The sequence below is a fragment of the Spermophilus citellus genome (assembly GCF_964194105.1).
Source record: "Spermophilus citellus genome assembly, contig: SCAFFOLD_326, whole genome shotgun sequence".
NCBI classification, from domain to species: domain Eukaryota; kingdom Metazoa; phylum Chordata; class Mammalia; order Rodentia; family Sciuridae; genus Spermophilus; species Spermophilus citellus.
In genome coordinates, this window is record NW_027672870.1 from 125,821 (window position 1) to 151,572 (window position 25,752).

The following is a 25,752-nucleotide window of genomic DNA, read 5'->3' on the forward strand; positions in this document are numbered from 1 at the left end:
AGGAATACTAAAATAATGCCCAGATATCTCTAGTTTGAATTACAACTTTAACATTTCACCTTGTATAGTTGCAGTACTCCCTAAGGGATCTACAACTCTCGAGAGTTATACAAGCTCCCAATCAGGGAGAGGAGAAAGACCCAAGAGACTAGGAGCCAACGTGCATATTCAGGTAAAAAAGGAGGGTTGCTGAAGGGGGAAATAGTCTCAGTGTTTCCTGGAGAAACCACGTGGTCTACAGGATCATCCTGACTCTTGGACTGAAGAAACCATGCAGTTACTCATGAATTCCATGACATTCATCACTGAGAAGACTAGACTGACCTGAAGTGTAGGAAAAACATCCCAATATAAGACCACGTTTTTTGTCTTGGATACCCAGTAGAAAAGTGTAACCAGATACATGTAAAATGATGACTGTAAAAAGAAAAAGACATACTATAGGAGCATTTATGCCCCAGCATTTTTTATTTCATTATATATTTTTATTTTGTAGACCTTTTTGTTCTACTTAATAACTTACAATATAATGTTTGTTATACTTATTGGATTATATGATTGATAGCATGTGTCATGGTCTCCCAGATACTATAAGATAATATAAACTAGCCCTGTTGCTCTTCAGATCTTACAGCTCCAGGAGTCCATGACACCACAGAGAGAGAAACACAATTTTGATTGAAATAAAACTCTAGTCTCTAATCTACAAGTCCTGTTCAAAAAGTAAAAAAAAAAAAGAAAAAAAAACCAATATTCTCTTCATATGTGAGCCCTTTGAGTAAACAGAACACCACCTACAAATATTTCATTTAACTTTATTTGGGAAAATAAATATTGAAATATAATGATAAGTTCTAGGAGAATAATATTCTTACTATTTTTTATTCCAAAGGATAAATCTCTAGGCATCATGCTTACCTCTACTCCATGTTATTTTACACAGAAAAATAGCCTCATTTAACATATGAGATTTTTAACTATTTATAAGGCCATGAGGGAAGATTCAGTAGTATAGATCCAAGAAAAATACTAAAGACCATCCCTTTCCATGTGCCTGCATGATGTCTGCATATCCTTGATGAAACATCTAAAGAATGCTGATTTCTCAATGAATTTGTCTTATTGGCTAACTCATTAGAACCCCAATTTATTTACTCATCTCTAGGCTATCACTCCCTCCTCTCAGATCTGACCTGTTCTTGGGAGGATGTAGTTCCTCATGGGACCACTAGGTCATGCAAGCTGTTAGAATGAATATTTCTTTGTTCTAACTTGAATCAGCCCCACTTTAAATACAAGTTATAATGAGACTTCAGACTCTCACCTGTGGAGAGGATGCTCTACCCAGGACTTCCCATTCAGGACCCCGAAAAGCTGTTTCAGACTTCATAGTACATAAGTTCAGTGTTGGGGTTTTCCTAGTCTGGCAATACAGTTGCCTGTGTGTCTGTTACATTGCTTTCTCTCTTGCTTTCATAGTATTACTCAAAGAAACACTGTCTTGTGTTTCAAATTTTTGAACTCTGCATTTGATGTAGAAAGCTAGGATGTATCATGCAGGACATTTGAAAAGCCAGAATCTGATGCCTGAAGTGTGACAAAACCATCTTTTGAATGCTTTTTATGTACATGAAATCCTCAGTTAAATTTTTTAATTAACTACAAAGCAAAATATATTGATTTCTGGGTTCAGGGATGCATGTCTTGCATCCAAGTAGTGCAGGAGGCTGAGACAGGAAAACCACAAGTTCAAATCCAGTCTTAGTAGTAAAAGTGATACCCTAAGCAACTCAGTGAAATTGTGTCTGTAAATAAATACAAAATAGTGCTGGGATATGGCTTAGTGCATGAGTGCACCTGAATTTGCTATACACCCAAAATAAAATAAAACAAATATATAAGACATTGACATAGGACCATTCTGTCCAGCTGAGATTATGGGAAAAATATTGATGTCATCATTGACTTCAGGCATAAGGTAATTTTATTAATGTGTTGGTTTGGTACAAATAGGCCTTTAAGTCCAGAGATAGTTTTGAAAAAAAAAAAAGATGATTTGAATTCAATCAATACAGAGAAACTGATGAAAGGACAATTGAACCTGGAGAGGTCCACAGAAGAAAAGAGGGCCAAGGATCCAATCATTATTCCTGCCCACTCCCATGGGCTCCTGAGTAATGGCCAGTTGGGAAAGGGTTGGGATTTTATGGAGTCAGTGTTGTGAAGCTATCTCCGGGTAATTTTAATTTTTCTTTCCAGTATGAAGTTTCTGGTGACCAATGAGGTGTGATGTTATAAGAAATGATTCTTACAGTCTATGGATTTGTGAGAATTGTCACAAGTATGAATGATCTGTTTCTTTTTAACACTTGAAGCATTCTTAAAATTTGCCACATTCTTAAAATTTACATGGCTCTTATCCAATATGAATATTTGGTGAACAACAATACTTTTCCTAATAGAATAGCTTTGCCACATTCTTTGCATTTGTATAGTTTCTCCCCAGTATGAATTCTCTGGTGTTCAGAAATGTGTGATCTTTGATAAAGAGCTTTGCCATATCCTTTAAACTTGTATGGCTTTTTGCTAGTATTAATTTTCTGGTGTCAAATAAGTTATATTTGATTAAAAGCTTTCCGACATTCTCCAAATTTGTATGGCTTTTCTCCCATATGAAGTCTCTGGTGTTGACTAAGGAGTGACCTTCAATTAGAAGCTTTACTATATTACAAATATTTGTATGGTTTCTCCCCAGTATCAATTCTCTGGTGTTGAGTAAGGCATGATTTTTGATTCAAAGCTTTGCCACATTCTTTACATTTTTATGGCATTTCTCCAGTATGAAGTCTCTGGTGTCGAATAAGGTGTGATTTTTTATTAAAAGCTTTGTCACATTCTTTACATTTGTATGGCTTTTCTCCAGTATGAATTCTCTGGTGTTGACTAAGGTGTGATTTTTTATTAAAAGCTTTGTCACATTCTTTACATTTGTATGGCTTTTCTCCTGTATGAATTCTTTTGTGTTGAGTAAGGTTTGATTTTTTATTAAAAGCTTTGTCACATTCTTTACACTTGTATGGCTTTTCTCCAGTATGAATTCTCTGGTGTTGAGTAAGGCATGATTTTTGATTAAAAGCTTTGCCACATTCTTTACATTTGTATGGCATTTCTCCAGTATGAAGTCTCTGGTGTCGAGTAAGGTGTGATTTTTTATTAAAAGCTTTGCCACATTCTTTACAATTGTATGGCTTTTTTCCAGTATGAATTCTCTGGTGTTGAGTAAGGTATGATTTTTTATTAAAAGCTTTGCCACATTCTTTACATTTGTATGGCTTTTCTCCTGTATGAATTCTCTGGTGTTGAGTAAGGTTTGATTTTTTATTAAAAGCTTTGTCACATTCTTTACATTTGTATGGCTTTTCTCCAGTATGAATTCTCTGGTGTTGAGAAAGGCATGATTTTTTAGTAAAAGCTTTGCCACATTCTTTACATTTGTATGGCTTTTCTCCTGTATGAATTCTCTGGTGTTGAGTAAAGGTTGATTTTTTATTAAAAGCTTTGCCACATTCTTTACATTTGTATGGCTTTTCTCCAGTATGAATTCTCTCATGTTGAGTAAGGCAAGATTTTTGATTAAAAGCTTTGCCACATTCTTTACATTTGTATGGCTTTTCTCCAATATGAAGTCTTTGGTGTTCAGTAAGGTGTGATTTTCGATTAAAAGCTTTGCCACATTCTTTACATTTATATGGCTTTTCTCCAGTATGAAGTCTCTGGTGTCCAGTAAGGTGTGATTTTTGATTCAAAGCTTTGCCACATTTTTTACATTTGTATGGCATTTCTCCAGTATGAAATCTCTGGTGTCGAGTAAGTTTTGATTTTTGATTAAAAGTGTTGCCACATTCTTTACATTTGTATGGCATTTCTCCCGTATGAAATCTCTGGTGTTCAATCAGGTGTGATTTTCGATTAAAAGCTTTTTCACATTCTTTACATATGTATGGATTTTCTCCAGTATGAATTTTCTCGTGTCGAATAAGGCAAGATTTTCGATTAAAAGCTTTTTTACATTCTTTACATTTGTATGGCTTTTCTCCAGTATAAATTTTCTGGTGCTCAGGAAGGTGGGATTTTTTATTAAAAGGTTTGACACTTTCTTTACATTTCCAGATTTTCTCTCCAGTATGATTACTGTAGTGTTTAAAGAGGTTTGAGGAACATTTAAAGACATTTTCACATTTCTTTAATTTGTAAGTTTTATCTCCATTGTAAAGCCTATTGTTTTTAGTGACAGATAGAATTTGAGTAAAATATTTTTCACATTCCTTTCTTATGGAGGATTCATCACTACTCTGATTAAGAATTGAGGAATTTTTAAATGCTTTTACATATTTTTTTAATTTGTAGAGCTTCCCACCAATATTAATTCTCTGGAGTTCAGGAATTCTTGTAGTTTTATTAAAAATGATTTGACATACCTTATACTTGTAATTTGTCTCTTGATTATACAAGCTTGGATAAATAAATTTGGGGTATGGATTAAAACCTTTTTCACTTTTCTCATTGAAAAGCTGTTTTAAATGTTCACATCTGTGATTTCTAGGATTTAAAAAAAAGAAGAAAATTTTAACGACTTTCACAGAATTTACATTGTTTTACACCAAATCTATTATACTGCTAATTACCCAGGGTAAAGACTGTCTACAGGTCTTAAAAGACTTATCATAAATATACGTCTCTCTGAGTATCTACGTCTACTTTTAAATTAAGCAATATTAGATAAGTACAAATACTCCCACATTTATTATAATTCCGTGCATTGCCACAAAGAGAATCTGTTCATTTCATCATTTTTGTAAAGTAACAATCAGACTACTAAAACTCAGAAATTTCTTCTTCTCCTGCTCCTTAGCCTTCTTCTTCTTCAATCTTGTCTAAAGAAATATTTGTGGATATTTACTCAATGGTTAATTTTAAATTATTCCAGTGACTAACTAAAGCATGAAATAGACTCCATTGCAAACTTTTTGTTTTTTAGAGGAAGGGTTTAATTACAAATACTGTTCAAATATATTTAAAAGCACACAAAGGTCCTCAAATGTGATTGCCATGTGTGTTGTTGTCTCTCTCCAGCTTAGCCAATGCCCCACATCCCTACAGTTCCACCTTGCCTCCAACACACTATTGTCTAGTTTTAATTTGTGGGGAATCTTGCAGGCACTGGGACATAATCATTGCCCTGATGTGCCAGAGCATTCTTCATTAAGCCAAAGAGTAAACATCATCTGAGCTGGGCTGCTCAACTTTCCAGCAAAAATATCTATCCCAGAGGGTGTTTTAAAAATTCTTTCTATGTAACTAGCTGACTGAAATATGTTAGAGAATATTTTTGAGTTGTTGAAAACATATTCCTTGAGATGCACAGGTAAGTAGTCCTAGGGTCTCAGAAAAATCTAATAGCAACAGGATTTAGTTCAGTAGGGACATGTATAGGATCCAGGAAGTCTCTGTTTCTCACACTCAGAAAGTTTTTCCCATTCCACCCAAAACCACAAAATGCATAGATCTTTTGGGATATTCACTTGGAGTCTGGTCAAAATCCCTGTTGATATGAAAGATGAAGCAGTGCATGTCAGATGGAGCTGCTGAAAGTTATCTATAAACTGTGCATGAAATTTAAAAAAACAAAGCATGGAAGCCTTTAGGGAAAAAAGTCTTGTATCTAGAAACTCGCAGTCAAAATCCAGTTAGTTTGAGACTATCCAGTACATGTTATATACTACCTAGTTTTGTCTAAATTCAGCATGGCACTGGAAATGGTATCATCCACTGGAGCCACATAGCCACATAGCATCACAGAGATGGGTGAGACATGTCAGAATGCGAATCAACCTGTCTCAAGAAATATTCTTCCTGTTGAAATCTTATTCCTTCTTTGATGCACAATCCCTTAAATAAAGAACTGGAAAAAAAATATCTAGTCATTGTTTTTCAGAACTTATGTGGTCTAGAGAATCTATAAGATGTTTTACCTCTTTTAACATAAGCTCTTGCCTGGTCTTATATTCCTTTACTAATTAATTCAGATATTTATTTTTTTTCCAGATGGCTCATCACCTTCCAAAAAAGAAATTACTCAGGTGGGATGCTTGATGACCCAAGACATGGAGTAATTATGCTAACTTATGAGCCATAAATACATTGGTAACTTCAAAAGACTGCTTCAAGTTGAATTGAAATGATATATAAATATTTACAAGCACCTTTGACTCAAACTATCAAGTTTCAGGGAGAAGTTTCTACAAAAGTGGGCTTCTTCAATGGTAGACAGAATCATGAAATGACAAAGACATTATAGATCTTTTTTCTTTTTTTTTTCTTACAGAGGAGAAGTTTCATGGTAAGCCATTCCTCATTCAAAGGTGGTGTTAAATCACCACTGTGGCTGCTTTACTTTTCTCAAAGGGTTATACAATTATTAGCTTAAGCCCTTCATTGTTCTTCATTTGCCCCACACCATCCCTACTACTTCTATCCCAGGCATGTTTTCTACCTCTTAGCATGATCCCAGAAAAGTGTTAGAAGCCTTTCACAATTCTCACAAGACCGTCATGTCTGCTTTTGGGGTGTGATGCATTCCTGCAAGCCATTTGGGCGGTTGATTTTCCGAGAGACTGTGATAAAAGTTCCTGAGACTTTCCTGTGTTTCGATTGTCATACATGACAGATGAGGTGTATGCTTATTTGATGTGTTTGAGAAAGATTTAACTGCTTCTCTTTTTCTTTTTTTCTTGCTTAATTATTATTGCATTTAAAAAGCAATATCTACCAAACTTTCAGTGTAAAAACATTTAATTACTGAATTATCCTTTTCAACACAAATGTCTTAATAAGGCTTGTTGCAGCATTTCCTTAATCTGCATGTTTTTCTTTTCTTTAAGTAGAAATACTATGCATGTGTTTAAAATATTAAAAAATTTGTCTATACTGTGTAGAAAATCTCCTTTTTATTACTTTATAAAAAAGACAGATTAGAATCCTGCAACTTTAAATTAATGATCTGTACACTTTTCTCTAACCCGCACTTATGTAGAGATTACTAAAGTTTTAAAAACATAACTGGTTATAAGCATTTTATAACTTTTTGAGATTTTTTCATTAAAACACCTATTTCTATCCTAATCCTATTTAAAAGCTGAGCAAACTGATTGAGTCCTTATTTTTCTAAAGGTATTTTTAAGATACAGCTTTATAATGCCCTGTAAACATTGTGTAATTGTAATTTGATACATGTTTTTGCAATTTAAAATTTTGTGCATTGCAAGTGGTTTTACACAAAATACTGAGTAGTAAAAATTTTACAATTACAATAATGTAATTTAAAGTTTTAACCAAATAACTAAATGGCACTAGTTGAGCAGTCAGTCTTTTGAGATGTTTGTCATAATATAAACTGATGAACTTGTAATTTTATGCACAAATAATTTTCATGTTTTTTTTTCCATTCATTAAGACAAATTTTCTGAACTTCCCTCTTTCAATTTCAATCTTGTTTAAAAACAAGTATTATCTCTCCTGCTTTCCATACCTTTGCTTTTTCAAGTTTTGCAAAAAATATTTTATTTCTTGCTCTCCTGAAAATTCTTGGTTTTGATTAGAAGTCATACCTAAAAAAATAATAGGAAGTTATTTCACTTATTATGGTGAATAACTCTGCAATTATATAAAACTTTATCAAAGTGGGGGGGAATAGCCAGAGAACAGTATGATTCAAGGCCATTATTACTCAAAAAATATATAGAATTTACTACAATATGATGACAAAAGCTTTGAGAACTTTGAAAATTATCTTAAGAAATTATAGCACCACAGATGATGACAAAATGCAAACTGACTAATATTACTACAACAATGTCAAATCATAGCCCTTCACTTCAACATATTCAAACTCCATCTGTGACTCAAATATTTCAGGAAATGAATATCTCTTATTTGTTTATTTATATTTTTATCTTTGGGGGGATTATTTTGTAAGAGAACACAGGGGTATTCTATCACCAAACTAGATCCACAGGCATTTCTATATATCTATTTCTATACTTCTATATCTATATCTATATACTTTTTTTAAAGACAGTTTATAAAAAGATGCTGAAATTTATTTTAAACTGGCATTCCACTTTCCCAGCTTTCCAGTTATATGGAATTAAATTTATATATCATTGCACATCACCTTTTTTTGTTTACTTTGTAATTCCAAATATTTTCCAAAATGACTATAATGATCTAGTTGAACCAATTTTGAATAGAAAAATCCCAATGAACATAATAGATCACACAATAAAGAGTATAATCAACTCAAGCAAAAAAAAAATGTAATACTAGTAATTGAGAGTTCAAAAATTGATGTTGTTAATTATCTAAGTAATGTCAGAAAACCACCTGAAATATGTTTCATAAAATAAATAACAATGTAGAAAATTGAAAAAAAATCAGAAAAAAATAGCGACTGAAAAGGTAAAAATTATATACTAAAAATATTCTTTTAAAAACAATGTCTCAGGCTGGGGACACAGCTCACATGTTTGAATGCTTCCCTCACATGCAAAAGGATGGGCTTAGTCCCCAGCACCACACACACACACACACACACACACACACACGCACAGTCTCATAAATTATAAATTTGAGGAAGAAAATATATCAAAGGCTAGAATCAATTAAAATACACAGGTACTGCTCAAAGATGTGTTACATGACTGTAATCCCAGTATCTGGGGAGAATGATGCGGGAGCATAATAAGTTCAAAGACAGACTCAGCAATGGTGAGGCACTAAGCACATCATGAGATCCTATGTACTTTTATATAATTCCAAAGTAATGATAAAATAAATATTGAAGGGAATAAAATAAAATAATCACCATAAAATCTATGAAATACAAATTAAGGCAGTTTTTTTCATAGTAGAAAAAATTATAAAATATCAACAAAATTTGAAATCTACAGAAGTTAGTTCTTTCTCATCAGTAATTTAAGTAGAAATGAACTAATTTGAAAAAACTAATCAGAAAATGTGATTAATAAGAATATATTAAAATAAAATAAAAATATATTAATAATGTCAGATGAAAATCTACAGAAAGTTCTCTTAAGATATAAGGTCACAAAATGACTAAAAACAAAAGATATAACAAATATTACATTCAAAATTGCAAAGATGATAATAATTATATAAATGAGATAGAAAGTAGAATATCATATAAGGATAAATATGACTAATCACTGGAATAAATCATAGTAGAAACATTTATAACTCCAATCATATTTTTACATATAGAAAGAAATCACAGAAAAAAAAATCTAGAAAGGAATCACAGAAAAAAATTCAATAGCATAAAAACCAACACAGTAATAGTAGGATACATCAATCCCCAGTTAATGCAAATAAAAAAATATATATATCATTGCATTAGTACCCAGAGAGTGAAAAAACTTCAGAAAACATTAAAAACTAACTAGGTTTACAGAGGCAATCTTCTTTATAGTGTATGGAATATTGTTCCAAAGAGATCAGGTTAAAAATACAAAACAAATGTTAAATATATTAAAATATTGAAGTTGCTTTGTAACATATAATAATAAGTTGGAAAGCAAAAGTGAAAGTGATATTCAAAATTTATGAATATTAGCTTAAGCCCAAATTCAGCAAGTAAGCAAGGCCCTAAGCAACTTACCTAATCATTGTCACAAAATAAAATATAAAAACAGCTGCCAGCTAGGCACAGTAATATACACCTGTAATTCAAGCAGCTTGGAAGTCTGAAACACCAGGATTGTGAGTTCAAAGCAAGCCTCATCAACAGCAAGGTGCTAAGCAAATCTATGTAAAATAAAAAATGGGGCTTGAGATGTAGCTCAGTGGACAAGTGCCCCTGAGGTCAATCTCCAGTACCCTTCCCCAAAAAGATCTTTGATGTAGCTCAGTGGTTAAGCAACTGTTCTAAAAAAAAGTGTCAGTAGCACCCCCCAAAATCTAAGAGTATATGTAACACCAAATAATAAACATTATTTTTGTATAAACAAAATAAGTTATTTGAACAATTCTTTGGAATATTCTTGGTGCATCAATAACTACACATAAAAAATAAAAATGCTTCCTTATATAAAATAATAAAAGCCACAATATTCAAGGGAATGTGGTTAAATGAGAAAGCCATGAGTAATAAAATTGAAAGTATATCAATTAGCCCTCAACTTGATGGTCAATTCAAAATATATTTACAGAGCTATTCTCATTAAACAACATTCAAAAGAGACCAATGTGGCAAGCCAATCAAGTATCATTTCAAATGACTACATGAAGGCAATTTGGAATGAAAAAGTCAGAAATCTTTTCAAAGATAATAAATTATATAATATCTACAATGATCAACATTCAGGAGAGTATGTTAAGTAAGAGTAATTCACACCCCCCCCCCAAAAAAAGGTAATTCTTCTGAGAGATATCTACTATAGCCAAATATAAAGACAAAAAGGAATGGCATTAGGGATGAAAAAGTAAGATAAAGGAGAACTTGTTTGAAGAAAATATTTTCTGTCCAATTTTAGCTTATCAATTAACATTTTTAAATGTGAATTCCTCTTTAAATTTGGACCTCTTACCTGTATTCTTTGCTTCATTGGTTTCTACCCAATTTGATATGTCTACTGTCATTTTTCTATTCAAATCCCAAGGTTATTTCATTGGAGATCAAATGGTGACCAAAGATTACAGAGAGACATCATTTTTTTATGGAATATGTCACATTTTGTTATTTTCATGGAAACTAAAGAAGTCTTCTTAATGTTACCCTCATTAGGAAAAAACTATTTTCATTTTCTACATTGTGAACACTACTTAGAAAAGATAAGTTAAACATAAAAAGAAAAAAATCTTTAACATTTTTTTTCTACTAAACAAATGCCCAATCTTTGTACTAAAAACAAGAAAAAAACTTTTTAATGCAGAATAAAAGCTACCATAAGATACTCTATAAAGTTACAAAAATAAATATTGGTTTTGAATTAAAAAATTCTGAATGAAATTTAGGCTCACCAATAAAGAGTAGGTTTTTACAGATCTCTAACATCACATCTCCATATAAAGTCTGCTGAGAAGGGTCCAGGAATTTCCATTCCTCTTCCGAAAATTCAATGACCACATCCCTTATTGTCAATGGTTCCTGAAATAAAAATGAAGAAATACATAACACATAAACCATATGATTAATGACATAGTATTTAATTTCATACAAATTTTAATGAGAGTTAAAAGAGGTGGCTTTCACAAATGGTAGTGATGTCAACCATTCAATAAGATACATTTTTTGTGGTGCCTGGGACTGAACCCAAGGCTTTTTGCATGAAAGGCAAGCACTCTACCAACTGAGCTATATCCCTAGCCCCCAAAATTCATTTTAAGCAGTAAAATTGGTGGATAATTTTGGTATACTGAAACACAGCCAGCAGCACATGTAAAGCAAAACACTGAAGCAAAAAAAGTGGGAAAAAGTCCAACATAATTCCAAAGGATAAATAATAGTTGCAATTTGTTATTGAATATTCAAAAGAAGAACAACCAAACAAATCAATGATACTTGATATATGCATAGCAAAATTGTAAGTAATAACTATACTCATATGACAGTGGTCACCTTAGTGTGTAGAAGACATAAGAAATCACTAAAGACACACCAAAACTTTCAACAGTCCACATAATTATTTGAATGTTTATCTCCAAAGTTGTCTATCATCTCATTATTTAAATATACCATAAATCTATACTGTAGTTTTAAAATTACTTTTACAACATCACAACTCACTTCTAAAACAAAAGAATAAAATTTTTAACTATCAAACTATTACAAAACACTTAGGTACTTGGGTCAACTTGAATCACATGGCACAAAGTTATAAGAAAAAATAAAAATAAAAAAAGCAAATTAAGTGAATAGACTATTAATCTCTCAGTTCATAAGGAAACTGACATATCAGGTTTAACATTCCCAGATTTGTAAAACCACTCTCACTGTGAAACTGTATCCTCACTTGGCTCATTTCAAAGTAGAAATTGAGAGAATACTAAGCAGTTAAGAAAAAAATTCTGAAAGGCTCTTGCACCCTAAATGCCTCTCTGACAGCTTGGAAATACTCCTTTTACCAGGGTCTCAGTTATCACTAATGAACAAACACATACATGAAATTAGTATAACATTCTGATCTGTGATTTCTTCTGATTCAGCATTATTATTATTTTTTTTTTAAATTAGAGATTTAATCCAGGGGCACTCTACCCGTGAAATGCATTTCAAGAAGTTTTGATTTTTTTATTGTGATAAATGGGCTTACAATGTTGCTTAGGGTCTCTGAATTACTGAGTCTTGAATCATATTTACTTTTATCCTACTTCATTTTTTCCACATCACTATGATTACAGGTTTGTGCCACCTTTCCTGACTCTGCAACCACTTTTGGTACCAAATGTGCAAACTTGCACAACAACCAATATTTCAACAACTAGTAGTCCAATAATTCAGTTCTGATACCATCTAGTACAGATCCCACAAGTTTGGTGTTCCCTACTATCAAATTTTACTAACTTAGGTGCCAGTTTCAAGCCCCCAAATAGAACAATATTCATATTTATAACTAATTTCCTATAAATTAGGGGTCTCTACATTTACTCACTCAAGTTACTTATTCTGATAAAAAAGAACACTTATGTATACCAGCTTGTTATAAATTATATAAATCTGGAAGTTGACAATTGAAACCTTGCATAGAATCTAAAAAAAGTCAGAGGAAAATGGGACACTATATAGGCCATTTGAGGAAATAAGTGGTTGAAGATATTACCTCCAATTTTTATGTTCTGCCATAGAAGAGCCCCTTTCCCAATAAGATTTAGAAGATCCTCACTATTTTAAATATGCTGATTCAGACACTCATTCTGAATATTTCCATTGTTTTACATAAAATAATATTTAATTGAACACTTTTACATTCAGGGGTAAGAACAAAATATTTGTTAAAAAAAACAGGTTGGTATTCTTTAGATAATTTCCTTTATATGAAAATCTAAGAATACTGAGCCGTCTCATGGCAGCCCAGACCAACATATACACAATTTTCTTAACAATCCTAAATATTCATTGGCTTCAGGGAAAAGGATACTTCATTTGGAATTTTGATTTTTTTTTTTTTTTGGTACAGGGGTATTCTACAACTAAGATATATTCTAGACCTTTTATTTATTTATTTATTTTTTAGACAGTCTCTCACTAAGTTGCTACACTAAGCTTCAGCTTTGATCTTTCTTCCTCAACCTCCAGGTTGTTGTGATTACTGGCATGTCACAATATGCCCAGAAAGATATGAATGCTCTAACTTCCTTTGGTCCATTTTCATTTCACCTTATTTATTTGCTATTTCTTCTAAAAAGAAACCCTTGACAGCCTAAGATTTTGGATGCATCCATATCTTATATTTGATAAATTTGAAGTATTGCAAAATAGATTGAGAAAAACAAAAGCTGCTTATAAACTATCTCTGAATTTTTTCCAATCTGACATTCTAGAAATAGCTCCACAGCAATAAAAATTATAGCCACAGATACAACTAAGATCTCACTTACCTTCAATGATGTTCTTTTTCAGGCTCAAAAAATTACCTTAGTTTGAATACAATTTTATTTGAAATTTGCCTCTATCTTTTCTCTTTGGCAACTTTTTTTAATCTTTCAAATGTTAGTGATGAATTGCATTTTATAGGTAATAAAAATATTAGACTAAGTGAGACATGCTAAACCCACCATCCTATTTATTTAAATATTTAGTTACCACCCCAAACTTGAGGCATTACATTATGTCTTCCAATTAGCATATACTGAGTTTTTCCTTGAAGACATCTGCACAAACACACTAGTTTTTTGTTTGTTTGTTTGTTTGTTTGTTTTTCTAAATCCTTGCTACAGATTATTCTCATTTCAAATTCTGGCCCCTTATACTCAATCTTCCCTACATCAGTAAGAAAAAGGAGGACAAAAATCATATTTCCCTTTCTTTTCAGTTACAGAATCAATAGATCTGAGCAGTAATGTGTTTCTCGGGAGCTGAACCTAACATTTGGGGAAAATATTATTAATATTCCAATATCTGAATTATTTAGATGAAAACTATAAAGAATATTCCTGTAATCTCTAGAGTATCTAGAGTATCCAGCTAGTCCAACAAGGTGTTCCATTCCCTGACCACAAGCTGCTCTGTAGGAAGAGAGGATTACACACAGGTTAGCATTCTCTAGGTAATTCAACAAACATGGAACCTGTGGACACCTTGAGTCAGCTTCATGTAATTTTTACCCCATAGCCACTCAAAGACATGGCAGATGCTGAAAAGACATCACACTCTAAACTTTCTTAATGGGGACCTAAACTTGCTGTCTATGCTTATGAAAGACAAATAAACAAAAGTTCAAAGATTTTTTTATTTTATTATCAAGGATTAAACTCAGCAGTGCCTACACACTGAGCATCATTCACCTCCCCTTTATATTTTTTATTCTCAATATATTAATTCTCTCACATCAGCCTATTAAAATGCTGAGATTATGAACTTGCATCTTCACACCTGACATTAGGTAACATAGCATGGTGTCATTTAAAAGAAAAAAAAATATATTCACAAAGTGAATATTTTACCAGTGAATGAATATATATATATATATATATATATATATATATATATATATATATATATCCCCCCACTGGTGTGTGTGTGTGTGTGTGTGTGTGTGTGTGTGTGTGTGTGTATTTGGTGATACTTACTTCCATCCTCTGTACTGAGGGGGAAAAAAATGAATAAAAAAATAATGTTTACCAAATGGTTGCTGAATTAAATAAATAAATAAAGTTATGTCCAAGTGTTAAACATGGGTAAATGCTTGAGAATGATAAAATATTAAAATAGAAAGAAAACCAATTTGAGATTTATACCAAATCATAAATTGTTACTAGTATTCTGAGAAACATAATTATTTCAGAAACATAACTTTTAAAATTTTCATTAAAGTATGATGCACATATAAAACCACATAAAGCATTTATGTAAAGATTCAGAAGTTATTCAAAAGTAAACACATTTTGAATCAGCCTTGCTCAGGACAGTCTAAATCAGTTTTTTCATCTACTATCCCAAAGAGCAAAAAGGTTCTTAATAACTAGCATGGGAATGTTTTATTACATAAATGTAAAATGTATCTTAAAAAAGTAAATATTTTACCAGTTACCCAAATTTAATACCTGCATATTTTATGCCATTTTTATTTTTTCTATGCTTTTACCCATTTCACAACATAGGCCAGCCATCCTCCTTGTATATTTATTTATTTTTTGGTGATGTCATATGTATGACATATGTCATATGAATGTCATAGAAATACATTATACAGTTTTAACAAATTAGAATGTTAAATCCTTCACTACTTTTAAGCACAGAGTATTTACATCATTCCCCCCCCCAAAAAAAAAAAAAACGTTTTCTTTTACATGCAACTTTGTTTTCCCCAGAATGATGTTATTATAATGTATTATAAAAACTATAATTTTATTTTGCCTGGCATAATGCAATATAATTTTAAATACAGCTGCTGTAAGAGTCAATAAGCATGTGTGCTTCAGTAAAGTGTTCCTTTATATTGATGACTGATTTTGTATTTTATGGATGCACTACAAATTGTTCATTTCAACATTCAAGAACATTTGAGTTATTTCTTATTTTGGACCATTAGGATAAATGGGGCCATCAATAATTTTAAACAAATAATTATTCCACTCAGCTTATTCTTTCCTAGTATTTCAATGACACTATATTTCATTTTTACTGGTGGCTAAGAAAATTATAATTTCCATCTTATCTCAATTTAATTAGAGCCAATATTATATGAGTTTACTAAATACAAAATAAAAACCTTACCAGACTGTTTATTTTCTTGTACTCTTTGTGCAAGTACTATAAATGTTTATGTACACATTATATATCCCAAAATACACTGCATAATTTTTGCACAAAATAACATAGGTTATTTTAAAACAAAGAGAAACAAGTGTTAATCTTAAGATTGCTAATATATGTTAGACATGGTGGTATACACCTATAATTCCAGTGACTTGGGAGGATGAGGCAGGATGATCACAAGGTCAAATAGTGCCTCTGCTACTTAGCAAGGCTCTAAGTTATTCAGCAAAACACTGTCTCTAATAAAAATATAAAAAGGGCATGGGAGCACAGGATTTGTCTCAATGGTTAAGTGTACCTAGGTTCAATAAATAGTACCAAAAAAAGAGAAGATTTCTAATATATTACAAAATTTAGGCAGTGTGGTAAAACTTTGACAATAATAAAGCACATACAGAATTTAATAGATAATACTGAGAAATTATAAAATGTTGTTAGTTACATTTTGGCTGCAATATTAATAGGTATGTAGTTTTTGGTAAATTTTCTTTGCTACGTGCACATATTTCTAAGTATAGATTTTTAATATCACTATTTATAGGTTGAGATCCCATTTAAACAACAGAATATAGTATTCTTTTATACTGATTGATTTATGTTTTAAAAGACACTTTTTCTCAGCGTTTTAAAGTTTTCAGGAACGTGAATTCATAAACGGTTTCAAAGTCACTGAACACTACACAATAAGGAGTATAGAGATCCTTTAATACCCCTGGTAAATACTCTAAGACACATTAGAGATGAAAAACAGTTCTATGTGACCATTCTGAATTTAAGTCTTCACTCTCAAATTTTTATGTACACAATGACAGCACATTAGATAACATTCAGCCAGAAATTCATCACATTAGTCAGAAGCCCAAGTGCATATATTTTGTTGACTTTTCCATTTTGTCCAATTTTTTTCTATTTTTACACACTTCCTTTATGGTGACCTTGAAAATATCTACTTTTTTAGTTCTGTTATAACTCATTTGGGGAAAAACAAAATTAAATAGCAAGAGACACAAGTAAGCTACTTGGTATATACCTTACTTTTACCATATTAAAAACATTGGTTTGAATCTCAAAAATCTACAATTCAGAAACAAAACAAAACAAAACAAGAAAACAAGACCACCAAAGAGACAAATATATCCACTCAGTGAAAAAAGTGAAAGAAACATGAACCAGTAAATTTTCTGTTCTCAATTAAGTAGATGACAGAAGCAATAAAAAATTCCTCCAATTTTTAAAAATAAAAACGTATTTTCAGGAAGTTTTTCAGAATCAGCCCTACATTTTTGAAAACTGCAAAAATAAAATATATTAAAAAGTATTTTAGAAGAAAATATTTTATAAAGAATGAGAAGTTATATAAAAAATAGAGTCACATCTGCAGCAAGCAGCAGGTAAGATATTAAATAAATAAATAAATAGATAAATAAATGAAATGCTGAAGAATTTGCCTTACCAAGCTCATTCTGTTTCTGAAAATATGCTAGGCAGCTTTCAATTAAACTGGCAAATATATATAAACAACCTGGACAACCAGTATTTATATTTGATACCTACCACTTTTGGAGAATTCAGTTTGGTTACATTGTCAATTAAACTTGCAAAAAAAAAGTCCCTAGATTCCTATTGCTACTAAAGGAAATAATCACAAATATAACAGCTTAAAATAATAAAAAAACTCATTTTTTATAGTTATGGATGTTTTTATTATCAAGACAGAGGATTAATAACAAATTTTAGCAAAGACACACTCCTTCAGAAACTCTGGAAGAAAATCATTCCAGCTTTTAATGGCTATTGTATTTTTTCTGTGGTTACTAATGTTTCCGTTCTCCTAGTAGTGATATAGCCTTCAAAAGAATAAAGAGAGACTACACAAACACACACACACACACACACACACACACACACACACAGAGAGAGAGAGAGAGAGAGAGAGAGAGAGAGAAAGAGAGAGAGAGAGAGAGAGAGAGAGAGAGAGAGAGAGAGAATTGTGCTGTCATAACAAGTTACAACATTCAAGCCTCATAGAATCAGAACTATAGCAACATAGATGTTAGATCCTCCATTGAGCTTGTTTTTATTCTTGCACAGAGTATTTGACAGAATCACAAAAAATAAAATTTCATGCACAGTGGATGAAGGAAGAGAGGGGACACTGATCCAGGAGAAAGTAGCAAGACAGGTTAATTATGCACAAAACTGACTATGACAGATTAAAATGTGACATCATACACTGTCTCCAGATGCAGAGCAGAGGACATAGCTGTGTACAGAGTGGAAGATTTACTTATTTTTTCTTGAAACCCTGTAAACCCACTCAATTACATGGAGCTTTGGATTATTCCAGCTAATACTCTATTTATACTTTCTGCCTGTCCTTGGTAATCCTCTTAAAATGAATGTGCATGGTACTTATTTGAATACTGGGAAAAGAGAAACTATATCAGTGACCTATATTACTCAATTTTTAAGACCCTTTCCTGTTTATTTTCATGGATTTATGTATGTGAAGGCCAAATTTTAATATTGTAGATAAGGAACACTCAGGTATCCAAGATAAAATATAAAGTGAGAGAAAACACTTGCAAAGTACATATGTAGCAAAAAGTTGATATGACAGAATGAAAGTGGTTTATATTTGTGAGGAAAAGAAGGCATACCAAAAGAGTATGTTACAGTCAAAATATTTCTAAATTCACTTAATTAAAGAGGAAATATTAAACCATTATGTAAATTTACAAAAAGGAGTATAAATCATGACTATAGAGACAAGTTTACAAAAAGCAAATTCACTATTGCATATCAATCAGGAAGGAGAACATGAAATAGAAAGGCAAAAGAAAAATAACTGAAATTACAAGCCTTGTGGAAAATTGATTTGGTACTGCCTACATAGGTATACCTCAATGAGTCATCAGTTCTACTCTTGGACACCAAAATATTGTGAATTTTCCAACAGGTTACTGCCACTGCTGTTTTCATCATGAAAATACACTGCTTCTGCAGCCATCTTTCACTGTCTAAGTCAGAGCCCTGGTTACCAAGATTCCCATGAGCCCATGCCCAGTCCCACAACAATGTCAGAGTAAAGCATAAGGTATGTGGCATCCTTGAGAATCAAGAATCTGAATGTGGACACAATGAAAGAAAAAGCAAATTGGAACAAGTAGAAGAAAGGTGAAGGACTAAAAGAATGGATCTAAGGAGGATGAAGAAACTGCTAACTGTGTATTAGATGAGAAAAGAGGCTGAGCCCATGGGTAAGAAGACAGGAAATATTGTGGCAGCAGGATACTTACCCCAGTGGCCTCATATTTGGACATTCCTAAAAACCAGAATGCTGTAATCAAACAAGTATGCCACACACCTGGCTTCCTACTCTCAGAGCTTTACCAGAAATGTCACTCTCATTTTCTTTAAAGACTTCGAATTTATCCCTCTCCAGGCACTGCTCATCCAATTTAAATCTGCTAGTCCTCTACTTCTGAACCTGTTCCATCTGAGCTCCCTCAGATTGTCTCCAGTAACTCATACCTAATCTTTTTTTTCTTCTTCTTCTTCAAACCATCCCACAATCCTTATACTCAGGTAACCTCTCATAACTGAACTCTTCATGCTCCATCCCTGATATTTTGAGCTACCCCTCTTTTTTTGACTCCTGGATCACCCTCCTATTTGCTCCACCAAAAAACTTCAGGCATAATTGGTGTAAGATTTTGTTTCCTACACAATGAGATACATATTTTACTCAATTCTTGTACAATTAACAAAATAAATAAATGGTCCCAATTGTTTTTTGTTTGTTTGTTTGTTTAAAGAACAATACTTTAAAATAACTAGTTGAAACAAAAAAGTTGAAGTTACCACTAGGGTGACTGGAGTGTATAGTGAAAGCAAGAGGACACGAAGCTGTTCTACGTAGCATCAATAATGTTCTATTTCTTAATAGAAATAGTAGTCACATAGTAATGTTCCATTTGTAATAATTCATTGATCGGTAGAGTGTGATGCTGATCAAGTATTTGCATTGTTAAATATAATCAAATTAATTTCATAAAAGTTGGTGGGGAAGAGCATAAGGGAGACAAAAAAATTAGGGTACCTGAAATTACACTATTAAATGATTAATTCAAAATAAAATTAAGAATTCATTCACTAAATATCAGTCTCAATATTTTGAGAAAGGCAATTTTTATAGGTAGAGTGTATAGGGAAAATACTAACAAAGGAGTAATACTTGAACATATTAACAGTGAATATAGCATAGAAAGTATCAGTAATTCCAAATGTTGCATTGAGAACACAACTAAAATTAAAAGATCTCTGGTAAATTTTATAAGTAAAATTTTTATATTTATATATTATATACTTGTAAAATGTATGGTATGTATAATGATGCCTCATTTAATTATGTGGATACATTATAGAAAATGCACCATAAGGTGATTCTGTTATTTTACTAATGATGCAGGGTACTTACTTAATTCTACATGGTATATACCACTACACACCTAGGTTATAATTTAGCCATTAGAGTACATAAAGTCCATCATTAATGAAAACATTGTGCTACATATGACTATTGGATTTAACATTATAGCAATCAATATAGATATCATGATGAGGTGAGTTATTAGCCCTGTGGAACTAAAGACAGAATACTTCAGAAGACTCTGGCCATTTAGACAATGATATAACACAGAAACAGAACTACCATAAAGGAAAAAAAAAAGATAATCTTTCCAAAAAAACTGCTTAAACAATGCAGTATCTGCATAATGAAAATGCCATTGTATCATTTCCTGGTATTAGTTAATAAATCATTCACTGGTAAAATATACCTTAATATAAAAGAAAAAAATATAAGATATGCCATAGTTTTTACAAGAAAGAAATTTATACAGTGTACATAATGGTTGGTGATTGTAATACCAGCTACTTGGAAGAAAAAGAAATATTGCAAAATTAAGATAAGCTTAAGCATCTTAGTGAGATTTGCCACATTCTTCACATTTGTATGGCTTTTCTCCAGTATGAATTCTCTGGTGTTGAGTAAGGCATGATTTTTGATTAAAAGCTTTGCCACATTCTTTACATTTGTATGGCTTTTCTCCAGTATGAACTCTCTGGTGTTCAGTCAGGTGTGATTTTTGATTAAAAGCTTTTTCACATTCTTTACATTTGTATGGCTTTTCTCCAGTATGAATTTTCTGGTGTTCAGGAAGGTGTGATTTTTTTATTAAAAGCTTTGACACTTTCTTTACATTTCCAGATTTTCTCTCCAGTATGATTACTGTAGTGTTTAAAGAGGTTTGAGCAACACTTAAATACATTTTCACATTTCTTCAATTTGTAAGGTTTATCTCCATTGTAAAGCCTATTGTTTTTAGTAACACATAGAATTTGAGTGAAATATTTTTCACATTCTTTACTTATGGAGGATTTATCACAGCTCTGATAAAGAATTGAGGAATTTTTAAATGCTTTTACATATGTTTTTAACTTGTGGAGCTTCCCACCAATATTAATTCTCTGGAGTTCAGAAATACTTGTAGTTTTATTAAAAATGATTTCACATACCTTATAGCTGTAATTTGTCTCTTGATTGTAAAAGCTTGGATAAATAAATTTTGGGTATGGATTAAAAACTTTTTCACTTTTCTCATTGTAAAGCTCTATTAAACGATCACATGGGTGATTTCTAGGATTTAAAAAAAGAAGAAAATTTTAATGAGTTTCACAGAATTTACATTGTTTTACACCAAATCTATTATGCTGCGAATTACCTAGGGTAGAGACTGTGTACAGGTCCTAAAAGATTTATCATAAATATATGTCTCTCTGAGTATCACTGAGGGTGTTTTTAAAATTCTTTCTACTTTTAAATTAAGCAATATTAGGTAAGTACAAATACTCCCACATCCATTATAATTCCATGCATTGCCACAAGGAGAAATTGTTCATTTCATCATTTTTGTAAAGTAACAGTCAGAGAGACTACTAAAACTCAGAAATTTCTTCTTCTCCTTCTTTTTCTTCTATCTTGTCTAAAGAAATATTTGTGTATACTTACTCATTGGTGAATTTTAAATTATTCCAGTGACTAACTAAAGCATGAAATAGACTCCATTGCAAATTTTTCATTTTTTAGAGGAACAGTATAATTACAAATGCTGTTCAAAAATGTTTAAAAGCACACACAGGTCCTCAAATATGACTGTCATATGTGTTGTTGTCTCTCTCCAGCTTAGCCAATGCCCCACATTCCTACACTTCCACCTTTCCTCCAACACACTATTGTCTAGTTTTAATTTGTGGGGAATCCTGCAGGCACTGGACATATTATTGCCCTGATGTGCCAGAGTATTCTTCATTAAGCCAAAGAGCAAACTTCATCTGAGCTTGGCTGCTCAACTTTCCAGCAAAAATATCTATCACTGAGGGTGTTTTTAAAATTCTTTCTATGTAACTAGCTCACTGAAATAAGTTAGAGAATACTTTTGATTTGTTGAAAACATATTTCTTGAGATGCACAGGTAAGTAGTCCTAGGGCCTCAGAAAAATCTAATGGCAACAGAATTTAGTTCATTAGGGACATGTATAGGATCCAGGAAGTCTCTGTTTCTCACATTTGGAAAGTTTTTCTCATTCCACCCAAAACCACAAAAAGGCATAGATCTTTTGGGATATTCACTTGGAGTCTTGTCAAAATCCCTGTTGATATGAAAGATGAAGCAGTGCATGTCAGATGGAACTGCTGAAAGATATCTATAAACTGTGCATGAAATTTAAAAAAAAGCATGGAAGCCTTTAGGGGAAAATGTCTGGTATCTGGGAACTCACAGTTGAAATCCAGATGGTTTGGGACTATTCAGTACATGTTATATTGTTATATACTACCTAGTTTTGTCTAAATTAAGCATGGCACTGGAGATGGTATCATCCATTGGAGCCATATAGTCACTTAGCATCACAGAGATGGGTGAGACATAACAGAATGCCAATCAACTTGTCTCAAGAAAGACTCTTACTTTTGAAATCTTATTCCTACTTTGATGCACACTCCCTTAAATAAAGAACTGGAAAAATTATCTAGCAATTGATTTTCAGAACTTATGAGGTCTAGAGAATCTATAAGATGTTTTACCACTTTTAACATAAGTACTTGCCTGGTCTTATATTCCTTTACTAATTATTTCAGATATTTATTTTTTTTTCAGATGGCTCATCACCTTCCAAAAAAGAAATTACTCAGGAGGGATGCTTGATGTCCCATGACAAGGAGTAATTATGCTAACTTATGAGCCATAAATGCATTGGTAACTACACAAAGACTGCTTCAATTTGAATTAAAATTATAAATAAACATTTACAAGCACCTTTGACTCAAACTATCAAGTTTCAGGGAGAAGGTTCTACAAAAGTGGGCTTCTGCAATGGTAGACAGAATCATGAAATGACAAAGACATTATAAATCGTTTTTTTTTTTTCTTACAGAGGAGAAGTTTAATGGTAAGCCATTCCTGATTCAAAGCCATTCCTGATTCAAAGGTTGTCTTAAATCACCACTGTGGCTGCTTTACTTTTCTCAAAGGGTTATACAATTATTAGCTTAAGCCCTTCATTGTTCTTCATTTGCCCCACACCATCCCTACTACTTCTATCTCAGGCTTGTTTTATACCTCTTAGTAAGATCCCAGAAAAGTGTCAGAAGCCTTTCACAATTCTCACAAGACCCTCATGTCTGCTTTTGGGGTGTGATTCCTGCAAGCCATTTGGGCTGTGGGCTTTCTGGGAGACTGTGCTAAAAGTTGCTGGGACTTTCCTGTGTTTGGATTGTCATACATGACAGATGAGCTGTATGCTTATTTGATGTGTTTTAGAAAGATTCAACTGCTTCTCTTCTTTTTTTTTTTTTGCTTAATTATTATTGCATTTAAAGCAATACCTACCAAACTTTCACTGTAAGCACATTTAATTATTGAATTGTTCTTTTCAACAGAAATGTCTTACTAAGGCTTGTTTCAGCATTTCCTTAATCTGCATGTATTTATTTTAAGTAGAAATAGTATGCATGTGTTTAAATTAGACAATTTGTCTATACTGTGTAGAAAATCTCTTTTTATTACTTTATAAAAAAGACAGATTACAAATCATTAATTTAAAGTTGCAGCATTCTACACTTTTATCTAACCTGCGCTTATGTAGAGATTATTAAAAGTTTTAAAAACATAACTGATTATAAGCATTTTATAACTTTTGAGTTTTTTTTTTTCATTAAAATGCCTATTTCTATTTTAATCCTATTTCTAAAGCTGAGCAAACTGGCTGAGTCTTTATTATCCTAAAGGTATTTTTAAGATACAGCTTAATAATGCCCTGTAAACATTGTGTAAATGTAATTTGATACATGTTTTTGCAATTTAAAATATTGTGTATTGCAAGTGGTTTTACAAAAAATACTGAGTAGTAAAAATTTTACAATTACAATAGTGTAAGTTAAAGTTTTAATGAAAGAAAAACTTAATGGCACTAGATGAGCAGTCAGTCTTCTGAGATTTTTGTAATAATATAACCTGATGAACTTGTAATTTTTTGAATAAATAATTTTCATGTTTTTTTTCCATTCATTAGACAAATTTTCTGAACTTCCCTCTCTTTCAATTTCAATTTCTTGTTTAAAAAGAAGTATTAACTGCCCTGCTTTCCATACCTTTGCCTTTTCAAGTTTTGCAAAAAATATTGTATTTCTTGCTCTCCTGAAAATTCTTGGTTTTGATTAGAAGACATACCTAAAAAAATAATAGAAAGTTATTTCACTTACTATGGTGAATAACTCTGCAATTATATAAAACTTTATCAAAGTGGGGGGGAATAGCCACAGAACAGTATGCTTCAAGGTGAAATATATAGAATTTACTACAACATGATGACAAAAGCTTTGAGAATTTTGAAAATTATCTTAAGAAATTATAGCACCACAGATGAGGACAAAATGCAAACTGACTAATATTACTACAACAATGTCAAATCATAGCCTTTCACTTCAACATATTCAGAATCCACCTGTGACTCAAATGTTTCAGGAAATGTATATCTCTTATTTGTTTATTTATATTTTTATCTTTGGGGGGATTATTTCATAAGAGAACACAGGGGTATTCTATCACCAAACTAGATCCACAGGCATTTCTCTATTTCTATATCTATATCTATATACTTTTTTTTAAAAGACAGTTTATGAAAAAGATGCTGAAATTTATTTTAAACTGGCATTCCACTGTCTCAGCTTTCCAGTTATATGGAATTAAATTTATATATCATTGCACATCACCTTTTTTTGTTTACTTTGTAACTTCCAAATATTTTCTAAAATGACTATAATGATCTAATTGAACAGATTTTGAAACAAACTTTAGATACATTACATGATTAAGCACAAAAGCAGAGTAAATAATCAAGGCAATATACAATCATATATAAAACAGGGGTATTATTTGTACTTGTAAGTAAAAGCATGGAAAACTTGATTGAAAATTGGCATATGGGTCACATGCAGTTTAATTTTATCTAATGTTGTCCTAAAGTGACAAGTCATGATAATTTCTATTCAATTATTACATATAAATATAAAAACAAAAACAGTATCACTAATGTGAGAAAACATAATGAACAACACTGAAGCTCTTTAAAGAGTG

General features: G+C 31.8%; 1 protein-coding gene across 1 annotated transcript in view; it reads right to left on the reverse strand.

Moving 5' to 3' along the window:
* Window positions 1-20,874: 20,874 nt before the first annotated feature.
* Window positions 20,875-25,752, reverse strand: part of LOC308640501 (uncharacterized protein) — a gene marked incomplete at its 3' end in the record, with an annotated part of 48,246 nt that continues 43,368 nt past the window's right edge. The window contains exons 4-6 of the mRNA XM_081312387.1: window positions 24,768-24,846; window positions 21,635-21,755; window positions 20,875-20,895 (exon numbers count right to left, since the gene is read on the reverse strand). Coding sequence (XP_081168513.1) covers window positions 20,875-20,895; window positions 21,635-21,755; window positions 24,768-24,846 — 221 coding nt within the window. The remainder of the gene's footprint in view (window positions 20,896-21,634; window positions 21,756-24,767; window positions 24,847-25,752) is intronic.